General features: G+C 37.9%; 1 protein-coding gene across 1 annotated transcript in view; it reads left to right on the top strand.

Annotated features, from left to right (window-relative positions):
- htt (huntingtin) overlaps nt 1-20,208 on the top strand; it is a 900,697-nt gene that overhangs the window by 325,253 nt on the left and 555,236 nt on the right. Inside the window, exon 12 of the mRNA XM_067142878.2 lies at nt 11,939-12,094. Coding sequence (XP_066998979.2) covers nt 11,939-12,094 — 156 coding nt within the window. The remainder of the gene's footprint in view (nt 1-11,938; nt 12,095-20,208) is intronic.

Genomic DNA, 20,208 nt, shown 5'->3' with positions numbered 1-20,208 from the left:
ATCCTAAATTAAATAACTATCCTAATATTCCTACGCTACTTTAAATGATAACTCCGTAAAATGTTTTAATTATGGAAGGATCTCCCGTTTAATGACTTTAAAATAACTTTAAATGTATCAACTACATTAAAAACAAATTATTGGCAACACAAACGAATATAAAAGGAAAATATTATGTTAAATTGAAAATAAATACCTAACTTCAAGCTCTTGTTACAAATAAATACAACATCATCAATCGAAACAAAAGAGACAAAGAGTCCCTCTGCTGAAGGCTTACATGGAAAGATCAGTTATCAATCTCGCATTTTTCAAAAATAAATCACTGGGAATTATAGAATCGTCCACTTCAGAATGCTATTTTCTACCCAAATATCTCATAATATTCCGTCATTTCTTTTTTAAAAATCACTGCATTAAATGTCGGTATCTATCTATCTAGCAACTTGAAAAATACCGTTATTCTAACTTCATAAAATCACCATAAATGCAATAGAAATGCTTGAAAGACACAGGATCACAACATAATGTAACATCCATCAAAATCATGCATTTAAAAGACAGACTCGATCTTCTCGTACGTCCATCGGTGACCGCACCTAAAATAAAACATCAAGAGACATTGCCACATCTACAATAACCTTGTCTAACTACGTTGATTCTGCGCCTCCGGATACCACTGCGGCGTTGACCTGGAATACTACATTAGCACTAGGCGTCAACTCAAATGATCTACAAAATCCAACTAGCAAAGAAATGGTTTACTTACCACAGAAGATCATATTTCCTTTACGACATGACCTCAATATCTTTACATTACCGATTATCTTGCGAAGATCCTAAACATCCCTTTAAAATCGTGCGCTCTGGTCAATCTTGTATTTAAATAGGATAAATGTGACGACCAACTACTAGTGTTCGTAAGTGCGACATCCTACAACATTATTCTAAAATACGGCCTCGTACCTAAATAAATTATTCATCACGACAACATCAAAATTCACGCATGACCAACATAGTTCCTACCGTCAATACCATCATCAGGACCTTCACATAACATCATCATAAAATTCGCAATCCCAATGACGCGTCTATAATCATCACATCTCTCTATCCACGAAAATACTTTCAAAGATCCTACCATAACTAACACCTCATAACATCGCACAACTCGTCATGCACAGCGAATTCACAATACTAAAGAACAATCTATTCAGGCAATTACGTAAAATTACTAAATACGTTGCCGCATTAATTCCATATCACCACAATAGTATCACACTTCTATTATCAAACACTGTACTTCCACACAAGCACATAACATTTTGAAGACCACAGAATCGCACGTCGCAAAATACCGAGCTCCTCCGAGGTATACTGAGCTCCAAGTTAAATTAGCGTTCAACACCATAACATCATTACGGTACCAATAACATCCATGTCGAAGAAACTTTCGTAAAACCTTGCTAGCAAACATTAAAGAAATCTTACACAGCTATCGCATATTATCACAACGTAGTCCGGCTCACCACACTAGACGTAACGATCATAAATATTACAACGCAATGTCCAACAAATAACGGTCGCTTTCAAGTTAAAATTGTTCATGTCAAAATTGACAACAAAATAAATACTACTCTACAACTACAATAAGCAATTACGTGGCGGAATATGTATAAGATATTCAAGTACTCATCCTGGGTTGTTGCTCCACGACGGTGTCACCTTCCGAGTTCAGTTTTCACTCAATATCATTATCAAGTATTGTCCATCACATTTCAGATCAGATCCTTTGAGGTCCCTCTATTTTAGTTGTTCATGTTGATACGTGCACACATTGCCTCTGAATAATTATCTGATGACGTTTCCATATTACCTGAAACTTAGAGATATCAATTAGAACAAGGTTATACACCTTAATACAATTTTAACAGTTCAAGCGATACACTTGCCTTTTCATTCAATAACAAGATATCTTGTTTTACAATATTGTATGTTTATAATATGCCAATATCTCTTTAATAACTCCTTTCAATACAATCTTTTCCCTATGAATTCTTGCTTCCGATCTTTCTGAGATGCAGATTGAGAGTGTATCAACTTCTTCAGAGACAAAACAGATTCTACTACAACATAATAATTGCAGACGGTTTGCTTTTCAGAATTCTTCTCAGCTTCTAGCTCCCATATGTTTCTGACAATTGGAAACATTTGACACATAATGTAAGACGATCTCGTACAAATCAGCTGTATTAGTAAAGGAACTTATTTAATAATTGCCGCCTCGTATTTAGGTTAGTAATCGACAGTTTCCTTTCTTCATCTCGATCGTCGGATCGTGCGAGACTAGATGTACAAGGTATGGCCCTCTCATATAAATTTATTGTTTACATATTTCATGGCCCTCAGTAATATTCTGTCGCAGATATACTGCCGTTCATGCATTCCGGAAACTTTACTTGAAGAATGCGTATTATTCATATAATCCTGCCCTATGTTTCACGATGTTTAACTTTCTGCTAATATTTCCGAGATACCACGGGGTTTAGAGCTGGTTATCAATCTGCTGATATCTTCAATTCGGCGATGCCGTTCACGTAATTAGACAAATCAACTGCCTTCTAATTCATCTGGAGGTGTGATAACCGGACATAAGATTTCATTGACATTATTTCTCGACATAAGCTTCCAATGTGTCCACCAATCTCATCCTGACATACATTGGAAGGTTATATTCCTCCTCTACTCAAAAAATGAAATTTCGTATGAAAGGAGAAATTTCATGTTCATGCCAGATCTTATCATAATTATCTTCTTCAATGAAATCTTCTTTTATCACGTCTGAAATGAACGAAAATAACTCTGGTCTTGGGATACCGTTATACCATATCCTGTCTTCCAATCCTGTCTGGACTTCATCATTCGTCATCTGATCCGTCGGTCAGCGAATAAACATCCCAAGCATCTCCGTTTCTTTCGTCTTCCACGATGATATTGACTTCCTCCTCTTCAACGATCGGGAAACTGTACTGTTTAAGGCTTGAAGCATTGAAAATAGCAATGTTGTTGGACTCCAAACTCTGTATTTTATATGCGTTATTGCCCAGTGCTTCAATAACTTTGAACGGCCCGATGTACAAATGTGCAAACTTGGAATAGAATTTTTCCGTAGGACAAGACACGGCTGGTTTTCTTACAAGAACGTAGGTTCCAACCTCTAAAGGTTCTCGAAATTTCTTATGCCTTAACTTCTTGAGACGTTTTTCGGCCTGCCTTTTCATACATGCCTGAGCTTGCTTTATGTTCTCTTCGACGCTAGGACTTTCTTCGACAGGTCTAGCAATGATCTCGTTCCAGGGACGTCTTGGCTGCTCGTTCATGTGAAGAACGCTTGGAATATTGCCGATAGACTCGTGCCATGTAAAATTTATACAATCGGCTATTGTCGGTAAACACGAAGTCCATGTCCAATGACGTTCATGGCAGAAAATCCTACAATATTTCGCAATTTCCTTCATGACCCTTTCAGCTGCATTGGATTCAGGGTGCCTTATGGAACTGAACCGATGTTGAATGTTCATTTTCCTTAAAGCTTCCGCAAATTCGTTTGACGTAAACTGTGTTCCATGGTCCGTTATTATGCATTTTGGTTTACCCATCTTTGGTATCGTTACCCTTTCTAAACTCCTAATTATGGACTTAGAGTTGGCCTTCCTAATGGGCTGAAGTGATACAAATTTTGACATCACATCGAGGACTACCAATACAAAACGGTTTCCACGTTTACCTACGGGTAAACTCCCATACAAATCCATGGCATATACTTCCCTAGGTCGGTCTGGTATTACAGCTATCGGTGGTTGATACAATAATACAGAGTTGTATTTCACCCTCTGGCATATATCACAGGTTTTTACAATTCTCCCTATGGTTCTCCGGAATCCAGTCCATGTGAAAGTCTCTCCTATTGTAGCCGCTAATTTATCTAGACCACCATGACCAATCATTCTATGGATGTACCATATGAGTTTACATCTTAATTTGCGTGGCACCACCACTCTTAATTTCTTCCGATCTTTGTCTATGTACTTATACAAGATGTTATTCGTCAGTACATAATCATCTATTTGATCTTCGGGTCCATCATTAGCTGACCTTCTTAGACAATATTCAATAATCTCTTTCAGAGATGAATCTTCGAGTTGCAACTCCGGCAATCGTTTTAGGTTTTCCAAACATTCTTCATCCTCTTGAGTTATTTCAATAACATTGACCTCCAGAGGCTCTTCTGTTGGATTTCGGCTTAGACTGTCTGCCAACACATTACTTTTACCTGGGCAGAACTCAATTCTTAAATTAAATTGTTGCGCATAAAGTGCCCATCGTGATACTCTCTCGCTGGATAATGTGGTTTTTAACACAAACGTTAGTGCTTTATGGTCCGTCCTAACAACTACCGGATACCCATACACTATTTTTCTCCACTGTTGTAATGCGTAAACAATGGCCAACATCTCAAGCTCAGTGGTCGTATACTTAAGTTCATGGTTTCTTAATTTTCTACTAATGAAGGCCAAATAGTTTATATTATTCTCCCCATTACTCTCCTGATACAATACAGCTCCAACTCCAACTGCTGAGGCATCAGATTGTATGATAAATTCACGATCGAAGTCCGGATATCCAAGTTTTATACTGTTAGCTAGTAATTCCTTCGCGTTAACAAAAGCTCGTTCATGACTCTCATTCCATCGCCAACGATTATTGGTCTTCAATAAATCTTGCAGGGGAGCTAATATCTCTGTATACCTTGGACAGTGGCTAGCGAAAAATCTCGTCATTCCCAAGAATTGTCGGATATGCTTAATCCTTCTGGGCTTCGGAAAGTTACATATGGCCTGTATCTTAACTGGGTTTGGTCTTATTCCAGTTCCATCAATTACATGTCCAACAAACAAGATTTCAGATTGGCAGAACTTTGACTTGGATCGATTGATTTTGAATCCAGCCTCCTCTAAATTTCTTAGCAGCTGTTCCAACTTGACTACATGCTCCTCGAAAGTTGTTGTCGCCAGTACGATGTCATCAACATAAATGGTTATAAATTCTTTTACTTCCGGTTTCAAGTTCCTGTCTAAAGCTCGTACCAATGCAGCCGCAGAGTTAGAAATGCCGAATGGGAGTCTTTCAAAGATATACGTTTGATTATCAAACATGAAACCAGTAAATAGCTTGGATTTACTCTCCAAAACTATGTGGAAGTATGAGGAAGTCAGATCTAAAATCGTGAAAAATCTCTTGTTCCGAAATCCTCTTATTATCTCTTTTATTACTGGGGCTTTATCATACTCAGGAATTAATTTGGAGTTGACCTGTCTCGCATCAATGCACACGCGAATCGATCCATTGCTTTTTCTTACCACTACCAGAGGGCTAACGAATGGTGTATGTGCTTTAGATATTATACCATTATCCATCATCTCCTGTATTACCTTCCTAGCCTCGGGCATGAATTTATCTGGTATAGGGTACGGTTTAATTTTAAACGGCCTCCAATCTTTCACTAATAACTTGTACTCAAAGTTCTTTATTGCTCCAGGCTGGCTCTTAAAAGCATTGCTATACCTTTTCAGCAGATTCTCAATTATCCCTTGCTGTTCAGGATTTCCTCCTATTCCACTGTCGATTGTCTGACCACACACAGCATCTTCTGTGTCGTATCTTTCCATTATCTTCTCGGCAACATGGGCAGCTTCATTTATTGAAATGTTCATGGTTTTCTGTAGCTCGCTCGTTTCCTTGTTTTCTATTCTAGCTGTAATGTCCTGTCCTCTTTCACCGTCACATCTGATCCTTATTTCTTCTTTCTTTAAATCAATTACTATGTTGTTTTCTCTGATAAAATCTGATCCAATAATTAAGTTATATTGGATTTTGTCCATGACTACAAATGGATGTTCCATTAAATTTCCTCCGATTTCTATTGGCAAATAAGTTTGTATCTTGCATTTCGTGACCTTGTCTGGAATTATGCCCTTGATTTTCATGTTAGCAATCGGAATTACAGGCAAGTGTGCTTTGTCTTGTAGCTCTGAGAATAGTAGTTTGGAGATGATACTTATACTTGCTCCAGTATCCAATAATGACAATACTCGAATACCCAATATTGTGACGTAGATAACGGGTAGTCCTCTCTTTAATTTTGTTCCTTCTGGTAGACCGTCTTCGTGCAACAATTCCTCGGGTTCAAATTCCCACGATTCGATTCCTGCTATGACCCATTCGTGCTGCCTATAATTTGGATTTAACTTACTAATTCTATTATTTGTTACTGATTCCAAAACGAAGTTTTTTTTTTCACCCCGTCATTGCCTTGATTATTCTTGTCAAATGGTGTGGCTGCGGGATTTAACGTTTTATCAGCGCTTTCTTTTCTTTGTTCTTGCTGATACAACAGACTAGTCGCGCCCACGCAATCAGCGTTCATATCTTGATTCAATATCGCTCGTTCCCATTGCTTACACTCCTGCTGCTTTCTTAATTCACCAAGGTACCTTTCTCTTTCCTTGTTTATCTCCTCGTCCTGTCGAATATCTGATTGTCTTGAATTTTCTCGATACCTATCTCTGCGGTACGGCCATTTATCTCTGTTTCGACTCCACCTTGTATTTCTGTAATACCTAGGATATCTCCGCTCTTCGTTTCGAAACGGTGTCCACTTCTGGCGCGCCTTGTCATTCTTCTCGTCCCTATGTTCCACTCTTCTGTAGCCTTCATTCGTCCTAGGTCTGTCTCCTGGACCGTGACTATTGTATCCCTGGTTTCTTTCTACACCTTCATCTCCTGCTGGTGTTACAACGTTTACCGTCGAATCGACGTGTCTTACTATGCGGCTACTAGTATGTGTTGTCGTGCTGTCAATTTGCCGAAGTATCGACTCTGCTTGCACGGCTGATTGAATGTTTGCCGCCGTCAATAATCTCTGTATATCCGCAGGGAACTGTTTGATTATTGCTCGTACCATTTCCGTCTCTGTAGGTGGAGAATCAAGCTCCTTCAGTCGATGAAATTGCATCGTGAAGTATTCGGCAAACCTACTCGGTCCTGTTAAAGAATATTTCTTCGAGTATAGATCGAGTCTGATTCCTTGCTGTACGTCGATTCCCCAGAATTTATCCAAGAAAGCTTGTTTAAAGCCTGCATAATCCTCAAAAACGTAGCGAAAAGCTTTAAACCAAATGAGTGGTGCACCCTCTAAGTGTTTCTCCACTGTCTTTAACTGGCGCTCTGTAGATACCTTTGTTTCCCTAAAGTATTCCTCAATCTCTCTTAGAAAACCACGAGGAGTCATACTGGATCCTATATTTCCGTTAAATTTCTTAGGCCTATCTTCATAAGTGCGTATAATGTTAACAATCTGGGTTCCACTTCCTGTATGAATTGTCCCGTTGTCATTAATATCAACGCAAAGCTGTGGTATCTCAAATTGACTGTTTACTTCAGTCTTCCTTCCATCCTCAATTATCGTCTGCCGGTCGTTCAACGATGATACCAAATTCCTATTTGTTTCGTTTTCAATTCTTAGGTTCTGTACGTCCTTTTGAATAGCATTTAAGTCGTCTTTTAATCCTTTTATTTGCTGATTCATCAAAGCTTTATTCTCTTCAGTTTCTTCCGTTATCAAATTGAACCTGTCATTGATCTGCTCTCTTGCTTGGGTTATCTCTTTCCGAATATTCTCATTGGTGATAATGACTTCATCCGATACCTTCTTGAGTTTTTCATCCCAACCATTATCAGTCTCTTTTATCTTCTCCTGCATCACATCTACTTCTTCTTTGAGCTCTTTAAGGTCATGGTCGACTTGAACTCGCAACTCTTGGATGCTTGACTTAAAATCATCCTTCAATTCTTCGAATTTTTCTTGAAAATTCCTCTTATTCTCGTTCATCGCCGCATTCACTTCTTCTTTTAAATTTAATACTTCTCCTTGTACTTCAGCGACTTTCGATCCTAACGATACAATCTCTTCTTGCATCACCTTCATATTTTCTTGCACCATATCGGTGATTCTGTCGAAAGTTCCTTGCATTTTTTCGTGTGATTCGTGAATTTCTGCTCTAGTAGTCCTCTGAGATTCCTGGATTTTCCTCTCGGTATTTTCTTGTGATTCTCGTACTTCCTGAATCTTTTTCTCAGTACTTTCTTGTGCCTCCTGAATTTTCTTTTCTGTATTTTCTTGTGCTTCCTGAATTCTCTTTTCTGTACTCTCTTGCGATTCCTGCATTTTATTCATTTTTCCAGCGAGCTCCTCCAGTAATAGTTTTACTTGAGCAAGAGACGCCATCGTAATTTCCTATGTCGTTTCTTAACAAGAATATATCACTCTCAATATCTCTCTACAGTCTTTATCTAGTGTTTCCACAACACCTATACCTGTCTAGCACCTCACGAATTAGATTCAATAAATGAACGTATGGGTCTCTCCGGATCTGACCCGAAATATGACGGACATCCAATAATAAGTGACACGGAACAACCTATCGCTCTATCCGAGTTAAATGACTCATTATCCCGATTAACAAGAGCTGAAACTTTACGGAAAATCCTTCCATAATGTCATAAAATGAAACTAAATAAAATCGTAGTACTAATTAACGGTCAAATCCTTCCAATATTACTCATAACATATATGATTAAATATTTCAAACATTCTTCACCAACAACGTTATCGATTCAATGTTCTCTGATTACCAATGTATTTTTTCGAGTTTTCCTTTCTTTAAGTCCACTGCCACGCGATAAGTAATTCGAGTCTAGTCGTTGGGTAATAAAATAATTCAACTCTGGCCCCACAGTTGGGTGTCAAGTAAAATTATATAACCTATATGTGCCCTGACAGCAGTCCCTGTGACCATGTTGTAAATTTTAATTCTATATCTCAGTGTTGGGTTCAGCCGCGGCGAAGCAATGCAGTCGGAGATCCATGAAGGCTCCACTCAAGGGACGTGCAAGTCCGACGAGTTGGGACACAGGTTAAATAAGTGGACTGTTATCATCGTGGCTTTTAACGTGGAATGTAATCATCATTTCTGCCTAAAATTATGTGAATATTCCTCAATAGAGTATTAAGAGACCGAGGATATTGGCATATTCGACGAGATACATTGACCAACATTTTATCTTATCCTAAATTAAATAACTATCCTAATATTCCTACGCTACTTTAAATGATAACTCCGTAAAATGTTTTAATTATGGAAGGATCTCCCGTTTAATGACTTTAAAATAACTTTAAATGTATCAACTACATTAAAAACAAATTATTGGCAACACAAACGAATATAAAAGGAAAATATTATGTTAAATTGAAAATAAATACCTAACTTCAAGCTCTTGTTACAAATAAATACAACATCATCAATCGAAACAAAAGAGACAAAGAGTCCCTCTGCTGAAGGCTTACATGGAAAGATCAGTTATCAATCTCGCATTTTTCAAAAATAAATCACTGGGAATTATAGAATCGTCCACTTCAGAATGCTATTTTCTACCCAAATATCTCATAATATTCCGTCATTTCTTTTTTAAAAATCACTGCATTAAATGTCGGTATCTATCTATCTAGCAACTTGAAAAATACCGTTATTCTAACTTCATAAAATCACCATAAATGCAATAGAAATGCTTGAAAGACACAGGATCACAACATAATGTAACATCCATCAAAATCATGCATTTAAAAGACAGACTCGATCTTCTCGTACGTCCATCGGTGACCGCACCTAAAATAAAACATCAAGAGACATTGCCACATCTACAATAACCTTGTCTAACTACGTTGATTCTGCGCCTCCGGATACCACTGCGGCGTTGACCTGGAATACTACATTAGCACTAGGCGTCAACTCAAATGATCTACAAAATCCAACTAGCAAAGAAATGGTTTACTTACCACAGAAGATCATATTTCCTTTACGACATGACCTCAATATCTTTACATTACCGATTATCTTGCGAAGATCCTAAACATCCCTTTAAAATCGTGCGCTCTGGTCAATCTTGTATTTAAATAGGATAAATGTGACGACCAACTACTAGTGTTCGTAAGTGCGACATCCTACAACATTATTCTAAAATACGGCCTCGTACCTAAATAAATTATTCATCACGACAACATCAAAATTCACGCATGACCAACATAGTTCCTACCGTCAATACCATCATCAGGACCTTCACATAACATCATCATAAAATTCGCAATCCCAATGACGCGTCTATAATCATCACATCTCTCTATCCACGAAAATACTTTCAAAGATCCTACCATAACTAACACCTCATAACATCGCACAACTCGTCATGCACAGCGAATTCACAATACTAAAGAACAATCTATTCAGGCAATTACGTAAAATTACTAAATACGTTGCCGCATTAATTCCATATCACCACAATAGTATCACACTTCTATTATCAAACACTGTACTTCCACACAAGCACATAACATTTTGAAGACCACAGAATCGCACGTCGCAAAATACCGAGCTCCTCCGAGGTATACTGAGCTCCAAGTTAAATTAGCGTTCAACACCATAACATCATTACGGTACCAATAACATCCATGTCGAAGAAACTTTCGTAAAACCTTGCTAGCAAACATTAAAGAAATCTTACACAGCTATCGCATATTATCACAACGTAGTCCGGCTCACCACACTAGACGTAACGATCATAAATATTACAACGCAATGTCCAACAAATAACGGTCGCTTTCAAGTTAAAATTGTTCATGTCAAAATTGACAACAAAATAAATACTACTCTACAACTACAATAAGCAATTACGTGGCGGAATATGTATAAGATATTCAAGTACTCATCCTGGGTTGTTGCTCCACGACGGTGTCACCTTCCGAGTTCAGTTTTCACTCAATATCATTATCAAGTATTGTCCATCACATTTCAGATCAGATCCTTTGAGGTCCCTCTATTTTAGTTGTTCATGTTGATACGTGCACACATTGCCTCTGAATAATTATCTGATGACGTTTCCATATTACCTGAAACTTAGAGATATCAATTAGAACAAGGTTATACACCTTAATACAATTTTAACAGTTCAAGCGATACACTTGCCTTTTCATTCAATAACAAGATATCTTGTTTTACAATATTGTATGTTTATAATATGCCAATATCTCTTTAATAACTCCTTTCAATACAATCTTTTCCCTATGAATTCTTGCTTCCGATCTTTCTGAGATGCAGATTGAGAGTGTATCAACTTCTTCAGAGACAAAACAGATTCTACTACAACATAATAATTGCAGACGGTTTGCTTTTCAGAATTCTTCTCAGCTTCTAGCTCCCATATGTTTCTGACAATTGGAAACATTTGACACATAATGTAAGACGATCTCGTACAAATCAGCTGTATTAGTAAAGGAACTTATTTAATAATTGCCGCCTCGTATTTAGGTTAGTAATCGACAGTTTCCTTTCTTCATCTCGATCGTCGGATCGTGCGAGACTAGATGTACAAGGTATGGCCCTCTCATATAAATTTATTGTTTACATATTTCATGGCCCTCAGTAATATTCTGTCGCAGATATACTGCCGTTCATGCATTCCGGAAACTTTACTTGAAGAATGCGTATTATTCATATAATCCTGCCCTATGTTTCACGATGTTTAACTTTCTGCTAATATTTCCGAGATACCACGGGGTTTAGAGCTGGTTATCAATCTGCTGATATCTTCAATTCGGCGATGCCGTTCACGTAATTAGACAAATCAACTGCCTTCTAATTCATCTGGAGGTGTGATAACCGGACATAAGATTTCATTGACATTATTTCTCGACATAAGCTTCCAATGTGTCCACCAATCTCATCCTGACATACATTGGAAGGTTATAATATCTTTCTGTTTTCAGGGCTTAGAAGATAAATCATCTGTGTGTTGTCGTCAGACATTGGTTGCACTAAGCATGTGTCTAACAGAATTTGTAGAGAGTGTTGATAGTTCTGCTGCTATTCCTGTTCTGAAAGCCCTTCCTGGAGTTGTTAATAATTCCTATTGGTTAGTTAAGGTAAGTTAACCCTTAGTATTCAATTAGTTTTAAGTGGTTACATACCTCTACTGTTATTTTTCTGCATATGTATGGCTATACTGTAGTCTGTTCTTAAGGCTAAACAGTTTATTCTACAAAAATCAAGCTGGAATAAAAGACTTTGCACCACACATTTCCAACATATGAGCACAACAGAAAATCATAATGTCTGAAGATTTGTGACGTGCAGTACTGCTCAGCCGACTTGATTTGCACAAGACCATTTTGTGTCTTCCAACAGTAATCGCAGCACTTGGCATACATCCGCGGATTGCCTGCCCAAACCATACTAAGAATACTATTCAGAAAGCCAAGTTTTCTCTACATTCTAGGTATTGCCCAAGAATTACTAGCTACTTAAATTCTTCCATTAAAACATGGTATTCTTGGAGTAAATATTATATCGGAACATATCAAAATATTTCCGACATACGGATACATCAGAAAATCTTGATGTCGGAACATTTCCAACACACAAGCTTATATGACACAAAATTAAGGACTGTATATCATATTGACCTGAATATAAGATGGCCATGTATTAAAGATCCTGAATTTTTATGAAGTATTTGCAAGAAATATTAAATAATGAATGTAATTGCAACATTTTCAAGAATTTAAAAAGCCATAAATTAAATCTAAGAACAGAAGTTTTATTTTAATATAAAATATTGTGGGCTTTCCACAGTTCTGTTATGTAACATTGATAGGCAACCAGATTTATCAATGTATTCTGGCAGTAGGCATTACACAGTAGTAGTGCTGTCCCAAATGCCATATCATTTGTTTACTCCACCCCAGGTTTTTAACTCATGTGCCACCTCCATTGCCTTCATTATAGTATCTTTGCAACTTATCTGGATAACCCCAGTTTTGATTCTCCTTCATGAATCCAGTAACAAACCTATCAGTTTCATTAAGTTTTTTCCGTCTGTGATCCTCTGAATGCTTCTCGTTATATGCCAGCATTAGGCTAAGGCTAGATGGGAATTTTAAACTGTATCATTTTCCCATATAATAATGCAAGAAATAAGCACATAGTGGTGTGAAATATTATGTGGTATTATGTGGCTAGACACTACAGAAGTTATTGTGCAGTATCGAAGTGTAAAGCTGTTCTCAAGGCCCCAGCATAGAGGAATGGATCGTGGCCTATAATCTTCTGCCAAACTGCACAACTTTTAGTGGATATATTTACATTAAATAGTATAGTGTGAAAGCAGTAGGGTCGATCACCAATTATGGAGTTTATATACCACACCTCTGTCCGACTCGTTGGCTGAACGGTCAGCGTACTGGCCTTCGGTACAGAGGGTCCCAGGTTCGATTCCCGGCCGGGTCTGGGATTTTAACCTTAATTGGTTAATTCCAATGGCACGGGGGCTGGGTGTATGTGTTGTCTTCATTATCATTTCATCCTCATCACAACACGCAGGTCGCCTAAGGGCGTCAAATAGAAAGACCTGCACCTGGCAAGCCGAACCCTTCCTGGGATATCCCGGCACTAAAAGCCATACGACATTTCATTTCATTTACCACACCTCTGTTGTTCCTCTTTATGACATCGTCTATCATCCAATAATAAAACAATTGCCTTCTATGTTGTACTTAATTTGTTAGGACCTTTCAGAACACTTTAATTTCTTCCAAAATGCATGACAGTCTCCACCAAGGTCTAACAACAAAGGCTACTATGTTAAAAGTAGATCGTGTAGCCAGCACATTCTGAAATTTGCATCATTAAACATGCAATATAGTCGGGATGAACTGAATAAAATTTGACGTTCATTTCCATAAGAATTGTTACATTTAGATGCCTGTCTAGCTGTAGTCTTAAACTTTTCTTTGTCTTTCCCCATTATCATATGTTACCCTCAGAAACGCCGAACTTCTTTGTACCCTCTACAGGGTACATTTTGCCTTGTGTAAAACGCGCACTTTTAAGTTTATATCACTTCCTCTCTCTCCTTTATTTAACTGATGAGGCAATCCATTCAATCTGTCATGACTAGAATTCAGTGAAACTTCAGTAGTATGTTCCTCATTAAGACATTTTCTCACATAGCACATTGCAAATTCAAAGTCGCAGTTTCAATCATATAAAATCTATATATATCTATCTATATAAAAATACCTGACTGCTTAGTACGATCACTTTTTTCCAAGCCCTGAAAATATTCTTTGACATCTGTTGTGAAAGAAATGTGATTTCCAACACAGATAAGAGCTCTTACCACAGGAGGCATGTTGGGAAAACTGACGCAAAAACAGGAGAAACCTTGATTACTGAACTTCTTAGGGTAAATGGCATCTTCGGGAAGCAAGCAGTTAGCCTACTGTCATACCTAAAATGGTGATAATGAATTTCACAATGTTTGTTCCTGGGAGAGGCTGTATAAGTGCTTTGGTTTTCTGAGTGTTGATGGTCAGGCCAAAATGGTTGTAACCATACCAGAAACATTTGACAGATTGTTGTAGCTCATAGGATTTTAAAACAGGTGAAGCAATATTATCAGCATGCTGCATTTCAGTTACCTTTGTATCACTAGTTAATTGTTCTGAGCAAAGTCTCGCCAAGTTGCAGATTCGTCCACCAAAGCAATACTTTATCTCCATGCCTGGATTGTTCGTCGATGATATTTCATCAAGCATGGCAGCCAAGTAAAGAGGAAAGAGGGTGGGGCAGTACACAATGCTATCTCAAACCATGTATGTTTGAAAAAGCTTCAGAGATGTTTGTTGTTGTAAAACTTACCCAAATATGCCGTCATGAAGTTCGTAGACTAACCTTGTGACTTACCCACTCTTGCCCAGAGATGTGCAACAATATGTGACGTGCCGGGGCACCTTAATTTTAATATAAATACATACTTGCTCATATACCTCTCCATAAGAAATATCACATGGGCACCAGCCTTCAAACTTATAGCTTGAAGACAATAGTTGATAAATAATAATAATAATAATAATAATAATAATAATAATAATAATAATAATAATAATAATAATAATAATAATAATAATAATAATAATAGTAATAGTAATAATAATAATAATAATAATAATAATAATAATAATAATAATGTTTGAGAAACCCAAGAACCAGACACCGGACTCAGAACCACCTAATAAAGAAGAAATCAGGGGAATAATAACAGGACTGAAGAACAATAAGACGTCAGGTGAAGATTCAATAGTTGCAGAGTTATTGAAATATGCCGGAGAACACTTAGTGACTCGGCTAGAAGCACTGTTTGAGGAGATTTGGCAAACGGAGAGCATCCCAAAGGAATGGAAGACATCATTAATACACCCGCTGCACAAAAAAGGAGACAGAACAAACGTTAACAATTACAGAGGAATATCATTGCCACCAGTTGCCTCTAAAATTCTATCCAAGGCACTACAAAACAGGACTGAAGGGATAATAGAAAAAGAACTTGGTGAATACCAGGCAGGATTCCGGAAAGGGAGATCATGCAGCGAGCAAATTTTCAACCTAATCTCCATAATACAACTACGTGCACTCACAGCCAAAAATCTAGTGATTATATTTGTGGATTTTAAGAAAGCCTATGATTCAGTCGACAGAGCAACCTTGATAAGCACGTTAGAAGAGTTTGGGATAGATAAAAAAACTAGAAATTTAATCAAAGAAACCATCACTGACACTACATCACAGGTTAAGTTTATGGGTATGTTGTCGAAACCATTCAAGATCGAAACAGGTGTCCAACAAGGGGACGGGATGTCACCACTTCTGTTTAATGTTATACTTGAAAAAGTGGTCAGAGAGTGGAGGAAGAGACTGATGGAATTAGGGGTGAAAAATGGAATATCACTGGGAAGATCTGGAGTCAAAATTGACTGTCTAGCATTCGCAGATGATATGGCAATACTGGCAGAAGACACTGAAACAGCCAAGGTACAAATTGAAACACTTCAAGAGACTGCTGTAAAGACGGGACTTCAGATATCCTTCGAAAAGACGGAACTAATGATTCAGGACAAAAAGGATCCGACACAAAGTATTGTCACCAAATATGGAACAATTAAAAGAGTACAGAAGTTTAAATATCTAGGGGAATGGATAACCCCAACAGGACTACCAGAAATAGCATTACAGGAAAGGGCAAGAAAGATGGAAGCAGCATACCAGTTATGTCGAAATGTCTACAATAAAAAATCAGTTTCATTCACTGCAAAAATCAGACATTACAACACTGTCATCAAACCAGAAAGTCTATATGCGATCGAATGTATTCCACTGAACAGGAAGGGCTTTCTAGAAAACATTGAAAAGACAGAAAGGAAGATCCTGAGGAAGATACTAGGGCCCAGGAAAGTGGGTCAAGAATTTAGACTGCGACCAAATGAGGAACTATACAAAAGGACCGAAAAAATCACAACATCCTTCAAGAAGAGAAGACTCTGCTTCTACGGACACATTAAAAGAATGCCACCAGAGAGAACAGCCAAGCGAATTCTGGAATACATGGAGAACAGGAAGACACAAACTAGCTGGCTTAAAGGGGTCAAGGAGGATATGGAGGAAAATAATATATCACAGCAGGCAGTATACAACAGACAGGAATACAGAAAAATCATCAACAAAATTAAGGGATTCAAAGATCAAAGTAGAAAAAAACGAACCAGCAACAACTGGTCACGAGAACGTAAAGAAGCCCACTCCGAAAGGATGAAGAAGTACTGGGCCGATCGAAAGAGGAAGAACCGTAAATGAATGATACTTAACGTGGTCCATAGTAGACCTATTCGAAAACAAGAAGAATAATAATAATATGAACATGGAAAATAATAAAAATAACAAAGTAGCTTCGGATATACATCAAAACTAGGAAGCGTAACGAATAACTTATCAGATACTCCAGGGAATAACTTATAGGCTAAAAATAAAAATTAAGAAAGGATTGTGGAAGGTGCAGGATCCCTATGAGGTCCATAGGAAGGTATGACATTATGGGGAAGAAAAGATTTACAATAATACACCCAGCAGACAAGTAATTATTGAAAAAATGAAACATACAATTATAAATGGACAAAATAATGAACTGCGGATTACGTGATACTTGAGGCACTAAAACAAAGATGTGTAAGGGAAGCAATTAAGCTCTTCGGTCACGAACAAACTTTGACATAGAGGTACACATTAAAGTTAAGTTTACAGAATGAAAGGAGGCAACCTTGAAAGAATCAAAAATTTAATTACGCTATTCAAGAAAGAGAGTTACAGTTACTTACAATTACAACTACTGAGTTAGAAAAGAAGGTTTGCCTCTGAAAACAACATGTTGTGGACTAGCATAACAGCTAAGTCATACTAATACTCTATTCTGGTAAATGTGGAAACCTAGAGGAAACTCCAGCACAAAAATTATTCTACATAGTTATGGAGGTTACATTAAGTGGGAAAAGTCCGAAACACAAGAATGCATTAAAATTAATACAAGGCAAATAACATAGCGCTTACCTTGGCCGGCTGAAGACCCATTGTGGGACGGACGCAAGGCGCGTCCGTCCGCTGCAGTGATCCGAATTCAAAGACGCAGACAATAGGGAACATGCATGATCCGGGGTTTTAATTTAAAATATGCTAATCTGATTCAAAATTTCATGCAGAATTCAAAAATGTGATCAGAATGTACAAATAATAACTCCAAACACGATAAAAATCTAAATAAATGTACGAAACTGTTGCGTGACGCAAGTACGTGATCTCATTGGTCTGACGTCATCGTACAGGTTGACTGAACTAGCAGACGAAATAACACATAGTGTGCTGTGAGAAGCAGGATACACATTGCGTATTTCTACTTTATGTTAGTGTCTGGTATAGTTAAATTCGAGGTCTATACATTGGATAATAATCTGAGTGGTATATTTTAGACTTAAAATGAATCCTGCGCAGACAGTGAGGCAGAAAACTTATAAATGGTGTAGCGTTCCGATGTGCAATAACACATCGCATACCATCCCAAACAAATTGTTTATAAATGTTCCAAAGACGCTAAAACTAGGGAGAAATGGATTTTGGCGAGCCGGAGAAATGCTGGTGAAATATCGGAAAAGTCTACAGTTTAATTTTTTGAAGATTTTAACGTAAGATGAATTTGTTTGAATTTTCAATCACTCTTCCATGTCAGCTATTCTAGTGGTAAAACTTTAAATTTTAATGTATGATGCTTTATTTAAATGCTTCAATTACATCTTGGAATATGAAAGTAATAAACGGTGCATTAATTAATGCTGATTATTAAAGTATTCTCCAAACCTAACCATGCCTTTGCTGGCGAGATGTAGTGTTTATAGTGCACTATGTCTTCTGGTATGGGCTATATCAAATTTGTTACTTTCATTGACCTGTCTCAGTCTCATCCTTGGCTTTGACAATGTGAAAGTGACTGAGGTATGAGTGATGCTAGTAATACCATTCCTTATGCAGCCAGTCCCTGTTATGAATGGTGTGAAAATATCGCTCATAGGGTTGGTTGTTGCATGCATTTCAGTGGGCTTGGCAGACTGATATGTAATAGCAACGGCTGACTCAGTGAGGAAAGCAACGGGAAACTACCTCACTCCTCATTTCCCTAGTACGCCTCTTCAGTGACACCTAGGCTATTTATGACAGCTGTTGGCGGAGCTGCAGAGGATCAAACCAGCCTTCAGGCTGAATACCCAACATACAACAACAAACCTAAGCTATGTTTTGGGTGATCAATGTCAAGATAATAAATCAAAGGGGTTATGAACCATATTGACAGCTCTAATTCTACCAATTTACCTTGGCATGCGACAGTTATTTATGTCTTTATTGAAGAGCTTAATTTGTAAAGAAATTTAGGCTATATCTAAATACTCTATAATATAACAAAAAAATAGGCGTGTACATCATGAAAGGAAACAACGTGAATTTAACAAATGTATAACTCTACACAAAACCAATGCTTGTCTGTTGGGGTCTTATAAGTTAACAATGCTCAAATATAATAATTATCATAATATTAATAAAATAAATTACATAATTGCACACAGGTGAAAATAGTGATGTTGGTGTTTAAAATATTATCAAACTTAGCCCAAGTTTTAGGTTATACAAGCCAAGTCAATAAACCGAAGGGTAAAAATACCAGGCGAGTTGGCCGTGCAGTTAAGAGCGCGCAGCTGTGAGCTCGCATTCGGGAGCTAGTGGGTTTCGAACCCCACTGTCAGCAGCCCTGAAGATCGTTTTCCGTGGTTTCCCATTTTCACACCAGGCAAATGCTGGGGCTGTACCTAAGGTCACGGCCGCTTCCTTCCCATTCCTAGGCCTTTCCTGTCCCATCGTCGCCATAAGACCTATCTGTAACGGTGTGGCGTAAAGCAAAAAAAAAAAGTCAAAGTCACAGCACCCAAAGACATTCCTGTATTGAACGACTAAAATGTCACCAGGACACATTTTTTTTGCCTGATATCCTCAGCTTGTTAAAAGCCAAATGTAATTAATGTTATTGGCTTTAGGCCCCGCTAACTACTTCTACGGTTTTCGGAGACGCCGATGTGCAGGAATTTAGTCCTGCAGGAGTTCTTTTACATGCCAGTAAATCTACCGACACGAGGCTGACGTATTTGAGCACCTTCAACTACCACCGGACTGAACTAGGATCGAACCTGCCGAGTTGGGGTGAGAAGGCCAGCACCTCAACCGTCTGAACCACTCAGCCCGACTTGTGAAAACTAGATGAAGTCATATTTATCTCTATCATGTTTAACTTTTTCCTTCCCCAAAGATATTTACCCCCGGAAGTGGGTAGGCCAGTTGTCCCTACCATAAATATATATTTTTTCGGGAATGATAGATTATAGCCCTATAGTACTATGATCTTTCTTTCTTTCTTTCTTAATCAGTTTATCCTTCAGGGTTAGTTTTCTCTCGGACTCAGTGAGGGATTTCACCTCTACCGCTTCAAGGGCAGTGTCCTGGAACATGAGACTTTGGGTATGGTGATGCGACTGGTGAGGAGGGCCATTACCCTCGCCCAAGCGGCCTCACCTGCTATGCTCAACAGGGGCCTTGTTGGAGGATGGTAGGATCG

Source organism: Anabrus simplex, chromosome 3 (genome assembly GCF_040414725.1).
Source record: "Anabrus simplex isolate iqAnaSimp1 chromosome 3, ASM4041472v1, whole genome shotgun sequence".
Lineage (NCBI taxonomy): Eukaryota > Metazoa > Arthropoda > Insecta > Orthoptera > Tettigoniidae > Anabrus > Anabrus simplex.
Note: the sequence above shows the minus strand (reverse complement) of the source record. Positions and strands in the feature narration are given on the sequence as shown.